Source organism: Seriola aureovittata, chromosome 11 (genome assembly GCF_021018895.1).
Source record: "Seriola aureovittata isolate HTS-2021-v1 ecotype China chromosome 11, ASM2101889v1, whole genome shotgun sequence".
Lineage (NCBI taxonomy): Eukaryota > Metazoa > Chordata > Actinopteri > Carangiformes > Carangidae > Seriola > Seriola aureovittata.
The window spans coordinates 3707878-3720401 of record NC_079374.1 but is presented as its reverse complement, the minus strand read 5'-3'; the positions used below and the strand labels follow the sequence as shown (position 1 = coordinate 3720401).

At 44.3% G+C, this 12524-nt stretch overlaps 2 protein-coding genes across 3 annotated transcripts in view; both read right to left on the bottom strand.

Moving 5' to 3' along the window:
- The window catches only part of itgb5 (integrin, beta 5), a 40914-nt gene extending 36696 nt beyond the window's left edge, over positions 1 to 4218 (bottom strand). Inside the window, exons 1-5 of the mRNA XM_056388884.1 lie at positions 3582 to 4218; positions 2738 to 2823; positions 2431 to 2638; positions 2050 to 2299; positions 1060 to 1228 (exon numbers count right to left, since the gene is read on the bottom strand). Coding sequence (XP_056244859.1) covers positions 1060 to 1228; positions 2050 to 2299; positions 2431 to 2638; positions 2738 to 2823; positions 3582 to 3660 — 792 coding nt within the window. The 5' untranslated portion in view covers positions 3661 to 4218. The remainder of the gene's footprint in view (positions 1 to 1059; positions 1229 to 2049; positions 2300 to 2430; positions 2639 to 2737; positions 2824 to 3581) is intronic.
- Positions 4219 to 4399: 181 nt separating this feature from the next.
- Positions 4400 to 12149, bottom strand: rbm44 (RNA binding motif protein 44). Of its 2 annotated transcripts, none has more exons than XM_056388878.1 (21): positions 11946 to 12149; positions 11583 to 11730; positions 11331 to 11358; positions 11123 to 11229; positions 10118 to 10192; positions 9978 to 10026; positions 9836 to 9870; positions 9104 to 9315; positions 8803 to 9023; positions 8052 to 8589; positions 7906 to 7967; positions 7641 to 7814; positions 7303 to 7468; positions 7170 to 7204; positions 6985 to 7066; positions 6724 to 6847; positions 6487 to 6615; positions 6321 to 6388; positions 6070 to 6143; positions 5656 to 5872; positions 4400 to 5036 (listed from the first exon to the last, which is right to left on the bottom strand). In XM_056388878.1, the coding sequence occupies exons 1-21, from the start codon at positions 11958 to 11960 to the stop codon at positions 4743 to 4745; spliced, it is 2853 nt and encodes a 950-aa protein (XP_056244853.1). In that variant the 5' UTR covers positions 11961 to 12149; the 3' UTR covers positions 4400 to 4742. The 2 variants fall into 2 exon arrangements, with proteins under 2 accessions (XP_056244853.1, XP_056244855.1); XM_056388880.1 differs by having other exon boundaries at positions 6985 to 7063.
- Between the last annotated feature and the right edge of the window lie 375 nt (positions 12150 to 12524).

Here is a 12524-nt window from a genome sequence, read left to right as displayed (position 1 = left end):
AAACATAACATTTCAACCAGCGTGGAGAGAGAGAGGGAGAGAGAGAGAGAGAGAGAGGGAGAGAGAGAGAGAGAAAGAAAGAGAGAGAGGCTTTTGTTCATCATGTCCCGTCCACTACACAACAGAGCGGAGGCCTCTGTGAAGAGTGTTTAGATAAAAAGAGAAAACATGTTGTGAGAGAGCTTTGAATCTATGCGTGACGCAGATTGATGACTACTTCCTGTTGTTGAGGTTAAAAAAATAAAGGAAATGATTATCTTGGAAGGACAGAAACTCATGGACATGGCATGTGTATTTAAAAAATAAATAAATAAGTAAAAAAGGTACTTTAGATCAATGATTTTAAACAGGAAGCTGAAGTTAAAATCACATCCAGCTTTCTCAGGCATCCTCCGAGCGTTCCCCGGGAAAAAGGGGAAATATTTATTTTCACTATAATTCCATCTGTGAGTAACACTGACTGAATGTTTCACTGTTTTGTTTCAAAGCACTTTCTGCAATAAAACATCTCAAAGCTAAAATCTTATCAAATCGGGGCCGTGGTGTAATTTGTGTCAGTTTCCTTGATCTGAAGAAGTTTAAGAATGAAAGCGGATCGATGGGGCCTCCGGACGTGACGGGCCCAGCCCAGTCTCCTAACCAGTGTGTTTGAAATAGCGTAGCCCGAGTAAATTACAAGGCAGGAGCTGCTTGCAGGGAGTCATTCTCTCCCTGCACAAGACAATTAAATCTGGAGAGGAGGGATACGACTGGGCCTGCGAGTGACTCGTCCTCATGTTTAACCAGCTGCACCGGACTGCACTTCCTGTTTATCCCCCACGGTGCTTTTAATTAACAAACAAATAGGCCAGATGCTTGTCACGGGGGCATCTCGGTAGCTTCACAGCAGCTTTCCCCTCCGTCTAAACCAAAATATGCGCCGTCACTAAACAGCAAGTCAGGGTTCATTAACAGGAAGCGTTCGCAGACTCTCAGAAAGGGCCCTGAACAAAACTACTAAACCGCGGATGAATGGAAGCTTCTGTTAGAAAAACAATTAAGAAATGAGACATTTGGCACCTTACAAACAGCTGCCTGCAGGATGGCGTCGAACCCGCCCTCTGGTGCGTCCCGGTTGCGAGATACCATCTGCTTCTGCACCTCCTCGTTAAAGCGGTCCACTTTGTCCGTCAGCGAGAGGATGTGGCGGAAACCGAAGGTGGGGACGCAGTTGGGGAACAGTTTGTATCTGTGCAGGGCGACAGAGAGATCCAGGTATTTCCTCTGAAAGTCACATCAGGTCAATAACTACAGCAGTCTGTGTTTATTTAAGCTAAGGCTTTACTTTAATGGGTCAATGATGTTTCAGTTCAGTTTCATAAAGGCTTAAAAAGTAGAATCAGATGTTCTTTAAGATCCAGCTGATTCACGTTTCCTTCTGTTGCATGAACAGGGGGAGCAATGATGGAAGGGAGATGGTTGTTCGGGGTCAAAACGCTGTCATCTGTTGGTTTAATATTTCCCCTGCCATGCTTGACTGTGTTTGACTGACAGACACACACACACACACACACACACACACACACACACACACACACACACACACACAAGGCCATAACCTAGATGTGAAGTGATGCGCGATGGCGGGCAGCGAGCTAGTGCGGTGCAGTCTCACCTCGGGGGCAAATATCGTGTGCCACAGCTTCTTTTTTTATCTGTTCTGTTTCCTGTTTGTCCTCGTCAACAACAACCCGAGCAGCGTGAAGAGGACAGGGGCCATTTTGAACAACTGCTTATTCACTCTGCTTTATCAAATATGAAATATCTCTCAGTCTTGCAGCTGAAGGACGATTAACCCTTCATGATTCATGAAGGTGGAAAAAGAAAAAAGGTGTGTGGGCTCAGAGTGAATCATTACTTCAGGATTTCCCTTTCATCTGCTGTGGCACATTCACCTCAAGTAAAGAACGGCTCTTCGCCTCAACATCACTCATGCTACTTCTGTCTAATCCAAAAGCCATCAAACAATCCCAGTTTAAAGATGCGGTAAACCCTGTGTCCACTACCCACCCACTGCATGGATTCTCCTGATACTTGGGCGCTGTGTAGGAGAAGGGGGAAATGTTTTTGTCCACAAAGGAGCCGAAGCCCAGCCTGAAGTTGCTGGTGAGCTTTCCCATCTCCTGGGCCAACTTGGTGCCCAGGTTACGGATGGTGTCCAGGTCGTCTTTCATGGAAAGAGACAGGTCCATCAGGTAGTAGAGATCCACCGGGTAGTCCTCCACCTGCCGCACCTGCACTCCGAACCACGTCTGGTCTCCTGGATGGGGCAGGTGGAGAGAATCCGTTGGCTGGATGACTCATGAAAACATGAAGCTGAGGCTTTGTATTATTCATTAGAAAACCCTGTCTTTTATTTTTAAACCTCTCTCATGGTTGTGTAATATTTACCCGGCCGCAAACTGAGGGAGATTTTCTGAGGCATAATCTGGACGGCATCGTACTGGCTCGCCCCGGTCCCTTTAGAACTCAGGGGCATGTTCTGCAGGATGGAGATGGTGCTGGTGGGGTACTCGATGAACCGAACCTCGCAGCCCCTCCTCAGCAGGTTGTGACTGAAATCGCACCGTGACTTCAGAGTCCGCCCCCTCCCAAAATCCTGAAGGATGGATCAACCACAAACATTTTATTTAGGAAACACGATACAGTTGAACGTGCACTCACGCATCCGGAGAGTAACGCAGCAGGGAAACCATACCTCCTGTGCGCACCAGGCACAACTGGCGTGAATGAGGAGACATTCTTCACAGGACGTCGCGCTGCCACTCATGCACATGTTGAGACCTGAGGGAAGGTGGGAAAAGATAATAGAGACGGTTGTTAAGTTAAAAACTATCATCAATGTATTTAGGCAGCAGGAAAACACGCCTGTGCACATTAATGCAACCTGAACCAAGACTTTCTCTGAGAATATTATTATTATTATTTAGTTTCTGTGGCCAGTGTGTGTGTGTTTGTTGATTCAGCTCTATGGGAACGTTTAAAAGCTGTAGCTTGTGGTGTTGTATTGGGAGTGCATTGTACTGTAGGATGCTTCCAGTATTTCTACAACATATCGCGATATAAATGCAGCACAAAGAAAAACAAACTGCAGCCAGAAAAACAAGAGCATCACTGTGCAAACAACCAAACATCACAAAGGAGGCATGCGTGCGTTTCTCTGGTCCGTGTATGATGGGGACTTTTTCAGAATCACTGGCATTTGGTGACTGTCATATAAATCTAATATTAAAGCCTGTGTGTGTGTGTGTGTATTTAAAACACTGCTTTTTCCCATGCAAGACAAATATGGAGCATCAACATCTCCCCACTGCAACTGTCCTACAAACCTTCAGTAAACATAAACATTGGCTTCTCTCGCCTCCATGTGGCACCAGTTCAGAGTGATATCTGGTGTGTGTGTGTGTGTGTGTGTGTGTGTGTGTGTGTGTGTGTGTGTGTAGCCCAAACATTGGCTCAGAGGGATGTTGCTGTTGCTGAAAAAGACAGGCTGATAAGAGAGAGAATTACTTGCAGAAGCAGACGAGCCAGCTTTGTCCTACCTGTGGCGGTGTGCGTTAATGTTTCCAGAAGCACGCAGCACAGAGCCGCTCGCCACATCCACGTCCCCGGGCTCCACATGGTGTCACTCAGTGGAGAAACACAAATTCCTATCTCTATTCGCAGCAGACACAAAATTTTATTTCTTTCCCATCAGACCTCTCATTTGGATTCAGTCCACAGTAAACACAGTAAAGTGTGTTCAGGTTGAGACCATCCCAGCTGCAGTGAAGCGCCTACTCTCTGCTCATAGTGACGGCTCGGTGTGAAAAGAGGGAGTTTTCCATTGTTTAAAGTGTGTGCAGAAAGCGACCGCCCCACGCCACCGTCCTGTTGATCCGGTTCTTGCACTCCAGTCCTCCCGAGTCTCGTCTGTGTGGACGGCTCTGCAGCCTTCCACGTCTCATACCGGACAGCGACTCCACAACTTGTCGGTCGGCTTCATGGCTTCTCTTCGGTCGACAAATACGCGCAGAGGTCAAGCAGGAGCACGAACACAAACACAGCGGGTCAACACAGAACAAAAAAGAAAAGATAAACACATATACACACACATACACACAAACACACAACTCCAACAATGACTTTCTTTTCCAGAATTGAGTGTTGCCTTGCTCGGTTGTCCGGTTCGCGTCCCAGCTGCAATCTCCGCCCATTCCCAACCAGGGATTTACATTAACCCGTTCGTTGCTCCGCTGAGCCGTTGGCATCGTGCTGTGGTCCGGGCACCTAGTGGTGGCTCCTGGGGACTGTGGTCCAGGAGCTGTGGAGGAGCTGCCGCCTGACGATCACAATCATCCACAAGCATGAAAAGGCGTCACAGAGGAAAGGTGATAAAATGCTCATCAATATTTTTTTTTTTTTATTGAAACCAGATGTAAAATACAAATAAAGCTGCTGCATATACAAGTGTATGCAACCATGGAGCTACAATAAACCTCAATAACAATTACAAACAAGGGATAATTATAACAAAACCTTTAGAACTACTCTTAAAGACCATCGTAACTTTTTTAATGAGGTTAACTTAAATCTGATTGCTTTCAGATTAGCTGCTTCCCCCTCCCTTGGCACATGTGGCTTCTGAGGGGTTTGTGATGCTGTTCTAACAAAACAAATCACTGGTCTCCACCAACAACTCTCCAGTTCTGGGCCGTGCTTCCTCACAGCTGTGTGGCAGTCGGCGGCGAGGTCAGAAGCTCAGACGTCATCTCCCTGATGGTCCTGAGGGGCAGGCCGCTGAGGGCGCCGTGGTGCTTGGTCTTCAGCTCCATCAGGGCGTCCACGATCCTCTGCCTCCCGACGTCCGGGTGGAGCTGCGTCAGGTCCGCCATCAGGGTGTCGAAGCTGCCCATGGTGCCGTAGTGTTGGGGCACACAGGTTCCCTTAGCCGTGGGCGAGATGCAGACCACCTTCCTGTGCTTGAAGGTGGAGCCCAGAGACGGCAGAGACGTCAACTAGAGAGAGGAGAGGAAATGTTTTAACTGACAGAAGGATGAGCAGGAAACGAGTCGACTCACATACAGCTGTTCACGTTTCCAGGATACACTATTAATTGATTATTAAAATAGTCGCTAATTAAATTTGCTGCTGTGTAACACACACACACACACACACACACACACACACACACACACACACACACACACGGGTCCAAACGCAGAGTTAAACATGATGCAGCTGATGACGACATGCAGTTTCAACAGGCCTAATCCAATATGCATCCAGATTTTTCCCAGCAGGCACCACTCTTCAATGTCACATCAAAGAGACGCTTGAGACGGACATTTTGGTTGGAAAATGAAAATCAGGTTGACGTAAAAAAAAAAAAACCAACGTTGGTTAACTGACACGGTGACGTTAGGGCAGACATTGGGTTTTGATCATGACTTTTGTATGACAGGATGGCGTTGGCATGAGACGTTTGGAAGACGTAATTTCGTTACTTAACAACTTAAAACCATCAGCTGTCGTCAGTGTTCAACATCCAGCTGACGTCGGGGGTTAGACGATGTCCTGACATTGAATGTTGCGTGCCTGCTGGGTTACACCCACTTTTCTGCTACATACTCTCACCTTCCTCCGGGTGCTGCTGAGGTCGGGCTTGGGCGGTTGTGGTTTGGTGGCATCCTGGGAGGACTCGCTGACGGAGGCTGAAGCCTGGCTCCGACTCCCACCAGCAGCTCCGTCGATGTGCTCCACATGTAAAGTGTGGCCTTCCACGCTGAGGCCATTCAGCCCTCTCACTGCAGCCTCGGCAGATTGGGCGCCACTTACCATCACTATGGCGACTCTACAGAACGCAGCCAGTGAGACGGACAGTCGTGCGAGTCGGTTTTGGAAGCAAAATGTTGTTGTTGTTGTTTTAATATAGTCAAAGCTGAAGAACACGTGTGACTGCTTCACACAAAACACATTAAACTAATACATAGTTTACAACTAGTGATGTCGTGAGTGATGTGTAGTGACAGATACTCTCATGTCGCTCACCTCACGCTGTTCTTTGAAGCAGAGATACGCACTTCAGAGGGACAGTATTTCTCAAACCACAGCATCACGTCACTCTGGCAGAGACAAAGTTTCAGTTAAAGCCTGTGCTGCCCCCTGCTGGCTACAATCGAATAATACAAACACATTAAAGTTAAAAGAAAAAAATAAGAAAAATCTGAAGTGCTTCACTCGCATATCACAACAGTAGCAGCGTTCACCCTCGTGTGTACTACTGTAAAGACTGAACTCACCTCCGTCACGTTACTGGGCAGGTTGGAAACACAGAGTGCTGAGCTCTTGGCCTCATCACTGGCAGATTCTGTGGTTACAACAAATTCAACCACTGAGGATCTGATCCAAAATTTATTCAAAGTCCTCCAACATTTACAGCTTCAGCTACATTCACTGACCACCTACCATCGGTTCCATCACCTGTGACCACTGTGGGGTCCTGTCCCGTCTCAGCAGCTACTGCAGGTCCTGCAGACTCAAAGTCTTCTTCAGCATCGTACCACGCCTCGCTCGTGTTGATCTCTTTGCATGCAGCTAATGTGCACACACACACACACACACAAAAAAAAAAGGCACATCTTTGATTTAATCTGCTACTTCCATGTAACCATTTAAAACCGAGAGAGAGATGCTTTTGCTTACTTGTCTGCTTCTCAGTCAGCTTGTGTGCATCATGATTAGCATATCTAACCTGGGGGACAAGAGTGTTGGCCCTCCTTGCTCTGGTGGTGTCCCTCTCGACCTGTTTTTCCTGTTTCTTACTGTCCTGCAAAACAAATGAAAACTACACCTGTTCAAACTGACAAGGACTAAATACCAAATTGGGCCCATGTGGCAGAAATGAAGCAACAACAAGCTGCTCAAAGATTTGTTAGTAGTGGTCTTCTTCTTCTGTGAACGTACCTGGCAGCCACTGCTGCTCTGATCACTAGGACCTCCACTTTCCTCACCTGCTGGATTACACTCCTGTGGTTTCATGGAGCTCCTCAGGATCAGACAAGACAACGTTACAGTGTCTACAAAGTCAAATGTCTCGTCTGCTAAACTGTTGAAACTGAATTACAGACACATGTATGTTTCTAACTTACCAAGAAGGAAGATTTCCCACCAAATCGCCGATGATCTAAACAGGGACAACATCAGACATCTGTGGTTAAAATATATACGACACCAACAGTTTTAAGTGTTCTGACATCATGGGGTGAGTAGGCCGAGTCTTACCTGTGCAGGGATGTAACTTGCTCCTGCCGTTATCTTCTCAGAGTCGACGGTCAGAGGTTTAAGTTGCTCCAGAGGAACTCCTTCCAGGATCTTATCCCTCATCTGATTACAGTCAGATTCCAGTTTCTGCAGAACACTTAACATGTTTGCAGGAGGGTCCTTTGGCCTAAAGAGAGGGAGGAATAATAAAAGTTAAAACATGTGGACCTAAACAGCTGGCTTCCTTTCTGCATTACAAACATCTACCTAGATAATATATTACATTAGAGTTTGACAAGCATTAACTGTGGCAGTGAAAGAGCAACCTTGATCCTTTGAAGCAGAGGTTAACAACTGACCCATATTGATTCATATCTCCATGTGTTGCGGCGAGCTGGCCTCCCTCAGCAGAGGTATAATAGAGTCTCCAGCAGTGCTGTCTGCACATGCTGTACTGCAAGGCCAGGAGGCACAGCTCTGCTCGCTGAGCACGCTGGGTACAGTCACATTCCTTCGCCAATTTACAACCCGAACTGGAAGAAATTATATAATGAAAGACATTAGTCCCAGAACAGCAGGAGACATATTCATGTTAACAGGTTTACAGTGTATCTGATACTTTACCCTTTCATTTTCTCTTTTTGCTCTCTGAGTTTTTCTTGAGTTTTCCTGATTTTGATAAATTCCTGAAAAGGGTTGAAAAGAGGCCGTTTAACATTTTTCTGGAGCTGCTATAAAGACGTGTGGGTGTTTGGTTTCAGCTGCCTCACCTCAGCCAGGTAGTCCAGATCTGCCATGTGGACTTCAGTGATGACATTCTTGTCAGCTGTTTCTGGATCCTCAGATTGGGTGAAAGTCGACGCACACGGTGTCAGCTCAGTGCCGACCATAATGTCACACGTGGGGACGCCGGGCATGGGGGAGGTGTATTTTTCTGAAGAGCTTATCTTCATGTGAGACTGAACTGACTTCTCATCCTCCCTGGTGTCTGCCAGCGCTTCACTGTTAGTGCTGACTGAACCTGTCTGTGCTTCGCCGGCCAGACAGACAAGGATGCTCTTATCGTCCTCCATGATGCTATGGAAGTTGTCACTCTGATTGTCTAAGCTTAAACTGGCTTCATTACTGTCGACAGTGGACTCATTTCCACACGCCATGTAATCCTGACACCCTTCTATTGTGCTGCTTTTCTCAACTGGGCCCAGAGGACAGTTCACCTGATCCACGCTCCTGTTATTATCCTCTCCACCATTCCTTTCAGTGCTGTCAAAGCTGTAGTACTCGGGAGACTCGTATTCAATTGTTGACCTGTAACAACATTGCAGATAAAAATATGTATTCATATTATACAATGAGATGAAAGAGACTGAACTGAAAACTCATTCACAGACATCACAATGACAATGTATAATTTCCACACCTAAAATGTAAATGAAAAATAGATGAGACGGATTAGACGGTGATGGAAGGGTTTACACTAAAATAATTATTATTTGTGTGAGCTGCAGGAATCATCCTCACCGTAATGGACTGACTTCAGCATATGTGAAGTTTGCACTCTGGCCTTGTGTCATTGACAACGGTCTCCTGAGCTCAGTCTTCTCCCTCTTCCTGCATCGCTCCAGCTCCATGTCCAGAGAGAAGCTGGACAGGGCTGCTGGATCCTGCACAGCTGCACTGCTGATACTACTGGCCGTCTGCCATGATGGCCCCTCTTCGTTCAGCTGGGACAGTGGTGAACTCTTCAAAATAGAAATCATGTGTTATTCAGATTTTTTGAAATTTTAGAAACAGTTTAACACACATACAGAGAACTGTATACCCTCTCTTTACGGGCCTTCTGATGGCTCCGTTCCTGTGTGATGGGGCTGTTGTAGGCTGTATGGAAACTGTCTTGCAGGTGAATCAGCTGGCAGACTTTCTCGTCTGGATGTTTTTGTGATCCGCCCCTGCTGTTGCTACAGCCAAGTAGGGTGAAGTTCTCCCTCACATTATTGTGAAGCATCTCCAGCTCCAGGTGTGTGTGGGGCATTTCTTGCAGGAGGCACAAACAAACAAAAATGTTGAAGCTTTTCTAGTATGAAAATTAGGTTTTAATGTAACAACAACTGTTTACTAAAAATCTTATCTCACTGGATTGGGGGGAAGTTTCCCAGTCAAGGATTAAACCACATGTTTTCCACTGATGTTTATTCACCCTGGTGGTGCAATGTCAAGACACAATGATTCATCCACGGGACGTAAGTTGTAGACTTGTGAGTCACAGATTTCTGTTGTAGTACAGTACACGGCCCAGTCACAGAACTATTTGTGAAATGAAACTGTTGCATGTGACTCACTGGTAGTGAAACTGACGCTGGCTAAACTGAAAGACGGTGGTCAGTGATTTAACAAGGAGCCATCAGCTTTCCACATAAAGCTCCACTGTTTTATCCATTACCAGTGACAAACTTACAGAAAGTAATCAGAATAATGCATTTATAATCTCAGATGTTTCTTGCACTTAAATTTAAAAAAGTGTGTCACTGTGCGTGTGTGAGATTTGCGTTTTTACCAAATTTGCACGTCTGTGCTCCTGGTGTTTTAGACCTGAGAACAAAACAGGGTTTCATCAATAAATCAAAGTAAAAATGATGAATCCTTAACTCGCGTGATACACTGTGTTATCAATTCACTGCAATTATTGTGAAACATACTTATTGGATGTCATGGTTGGGTGGACAGGGCTCCTACTTCCAATGTCATCTGCATTTGTTATAAAATGAAAAAGAAAGTAACAGTATAATGTTAATGTGCACACAGCTATTAGAAGATTATAGCATCTGAATAGACTTACACTTCACATAAACATGATGCCTCGACAGCTCTAAGGCAGGATGTCTTTGCAGAAACTGGTGAAACCCTCCTTCATCTAAGAGAGAGAAAAACAATTACACTGAATTTGACAAACTAAAAATCACTTTTTATGCATCTTTTATCCCTCACATTCACATACACTCACACACATGGACTTGGTATTTATTAATTGGTGTGTCTGCATTCAAACACACATTAGCATTTCTGTCTGTATAATAATCCATGATTATCTTGTCTCGATTTGTGACTGTTTTATTTTTGTCTTCTATTTTTATTATTTTGTAGCTGTAAAGTTGTAATCAGCCCTTCAAGTTGTCACAGTCCCAATAGGAATTGTCTGGTAAACACTATGTAATTTTTCTTTGCCGTGTATGTTTGCTGTTGTGTATAGCCATGAACAAACTCCTGTATGTAATTGTGTGTACACAGCACATTGGTCAGCTGTTACAGAGCTGCTCAACAAAAAGACTAAAGAAATCCTTCATCCCCGGAACCATATGGCTCATCCTCTTCCTCCTAACAAAGGCAGAGGAGGATGAGCCTTGACCACCTGGACTGAACTGTGCTGGGCTTCGCACCTTTCCTCCTATTTGCATGACCACCACTTGCACATTCATGTACAGTTACGATGGCTAGTGCATCATACTTTATTTAGTCTTTTGACCAATTGTAACAATTCATCATTGCTTTGTTATTATATAGTCTTTGCCTGCTTGTAATTGATTATTATTGCCTTTTTTATTGCATTGGTTGTTCTTACTTCAGTTTGCATTTTCTGTGGTGAATATGCTACTAGAAGCCTGAAGTATATATATATATATATATATATATATATATATATATATATATATATATATATATATATATATATATATGTCTAATATGGCTTTTATTTTGTCATCACAAAATAAAAAGACAAACACAAATTAAAGTGATGATTTCACTGCCAGCTATCCGACATCAAGCTGTGCCCTCTGAAACATACCTAGTATGATCTTTCTGTCCTCCGGAGACAAACAGAGGTACCAGCCCAGCAACTTTGGGTCAGTTAGCGCAAGGTAGGGATGAGCTTCTATCAAATCGAACACAGACCTGTAAGATCAGAGGAAACAGCTGTTGGTCGACAAATCAATGTTAAGTCATATAGTACATATTTATCTGCAGTGATATTACATAAATCTACAGCAGCATACCTGTCCAGAAAGAACTTCCTGCTCTCTTCTGTTGATGGAGAAACCACAGTGAGATGAATGAATGTCAACAACATCAACCCTGAGGTTCAACATTTGTAAATGAGACCTTAGGAATCATCATGTCATAACTGTGCAGACATGTGCATTCACCCCTGTCACCTTGTATCTAACTAAAAAGTAAACCTACGGTGCCGTTGGAAATACTTTGCACAGACGTCTCGTTTTTGAATAGCAGTCTCTTCGGGGACTTACTTTGATTTTGCTTTTCGATCACCTTATTGTAAAAATAGGGTAGCGCCGTCGACGGCAACACCAAACCCGCGTAGTCACTGGCCAAGTACGAAGGCCCAGGAAGGACCACTTCGTAGGGTAATGTTAGCGGGAAGGTCGGCCACACTGTCTGGAAAACATGTCCGAGGTTGAGACATCACAATGAGCAACAGTCACTGAAGTCTAAAGTGTTAGCAACACTCCATTACTACTACGAACGTTAGCTAACTTTAAGCTAACGTTAAGCTAGCTAACTGCTAGCTAACCGCTAGCTTAAGCAAATATCAATAACGACCACTTAATCTAAAAATTAACCCTTCAACCTAAACGTTAAACGCTTGTTACCCGTTGTGTCGTCATTTTCACCGTCTTCACAAAAAAATAAAGAATATATTTATATATTTAAACCAAATGGCGGGCTTCCGTTGGTTTCAGTTACTCGTCTGGAGTTGGTAGCTAAGTGGACCTTCGTCTGCTAATTAAGCTAATTGGAAACTACTGTATCCGGCTGACGTGTTTAACAGGTCAGTCCGCTCAAAAGGAAAAAAAAAAAACACGTGCTCACCTCTGTCTGTATTTGTTGCCAGTCACGCAGGTACTTCCGGGTTAATTTGTTGAAGTCTGAGGACTGTTGCCTCTGAGACCACACAACTACAACCGACCATCTTTTGTAGAGTTCCAACAGTACACAATTAACACTAATAAATAATAATGAATAATAAACAAATAATAAAATAATAATAATTTTTAATATTTAGCAACAAATCTTACAAGATTATTATTATTATTATTATTATTTTATCATGAATGATTCTAGGTCATGTTGTTTCTACTGGTTTTCAATCATACTTTATTTTGAAAGGGTTTTAATTGTGAACTTGTGTTAGAATTCAATTTTCTATATTAAAAATGTTACATTTACTT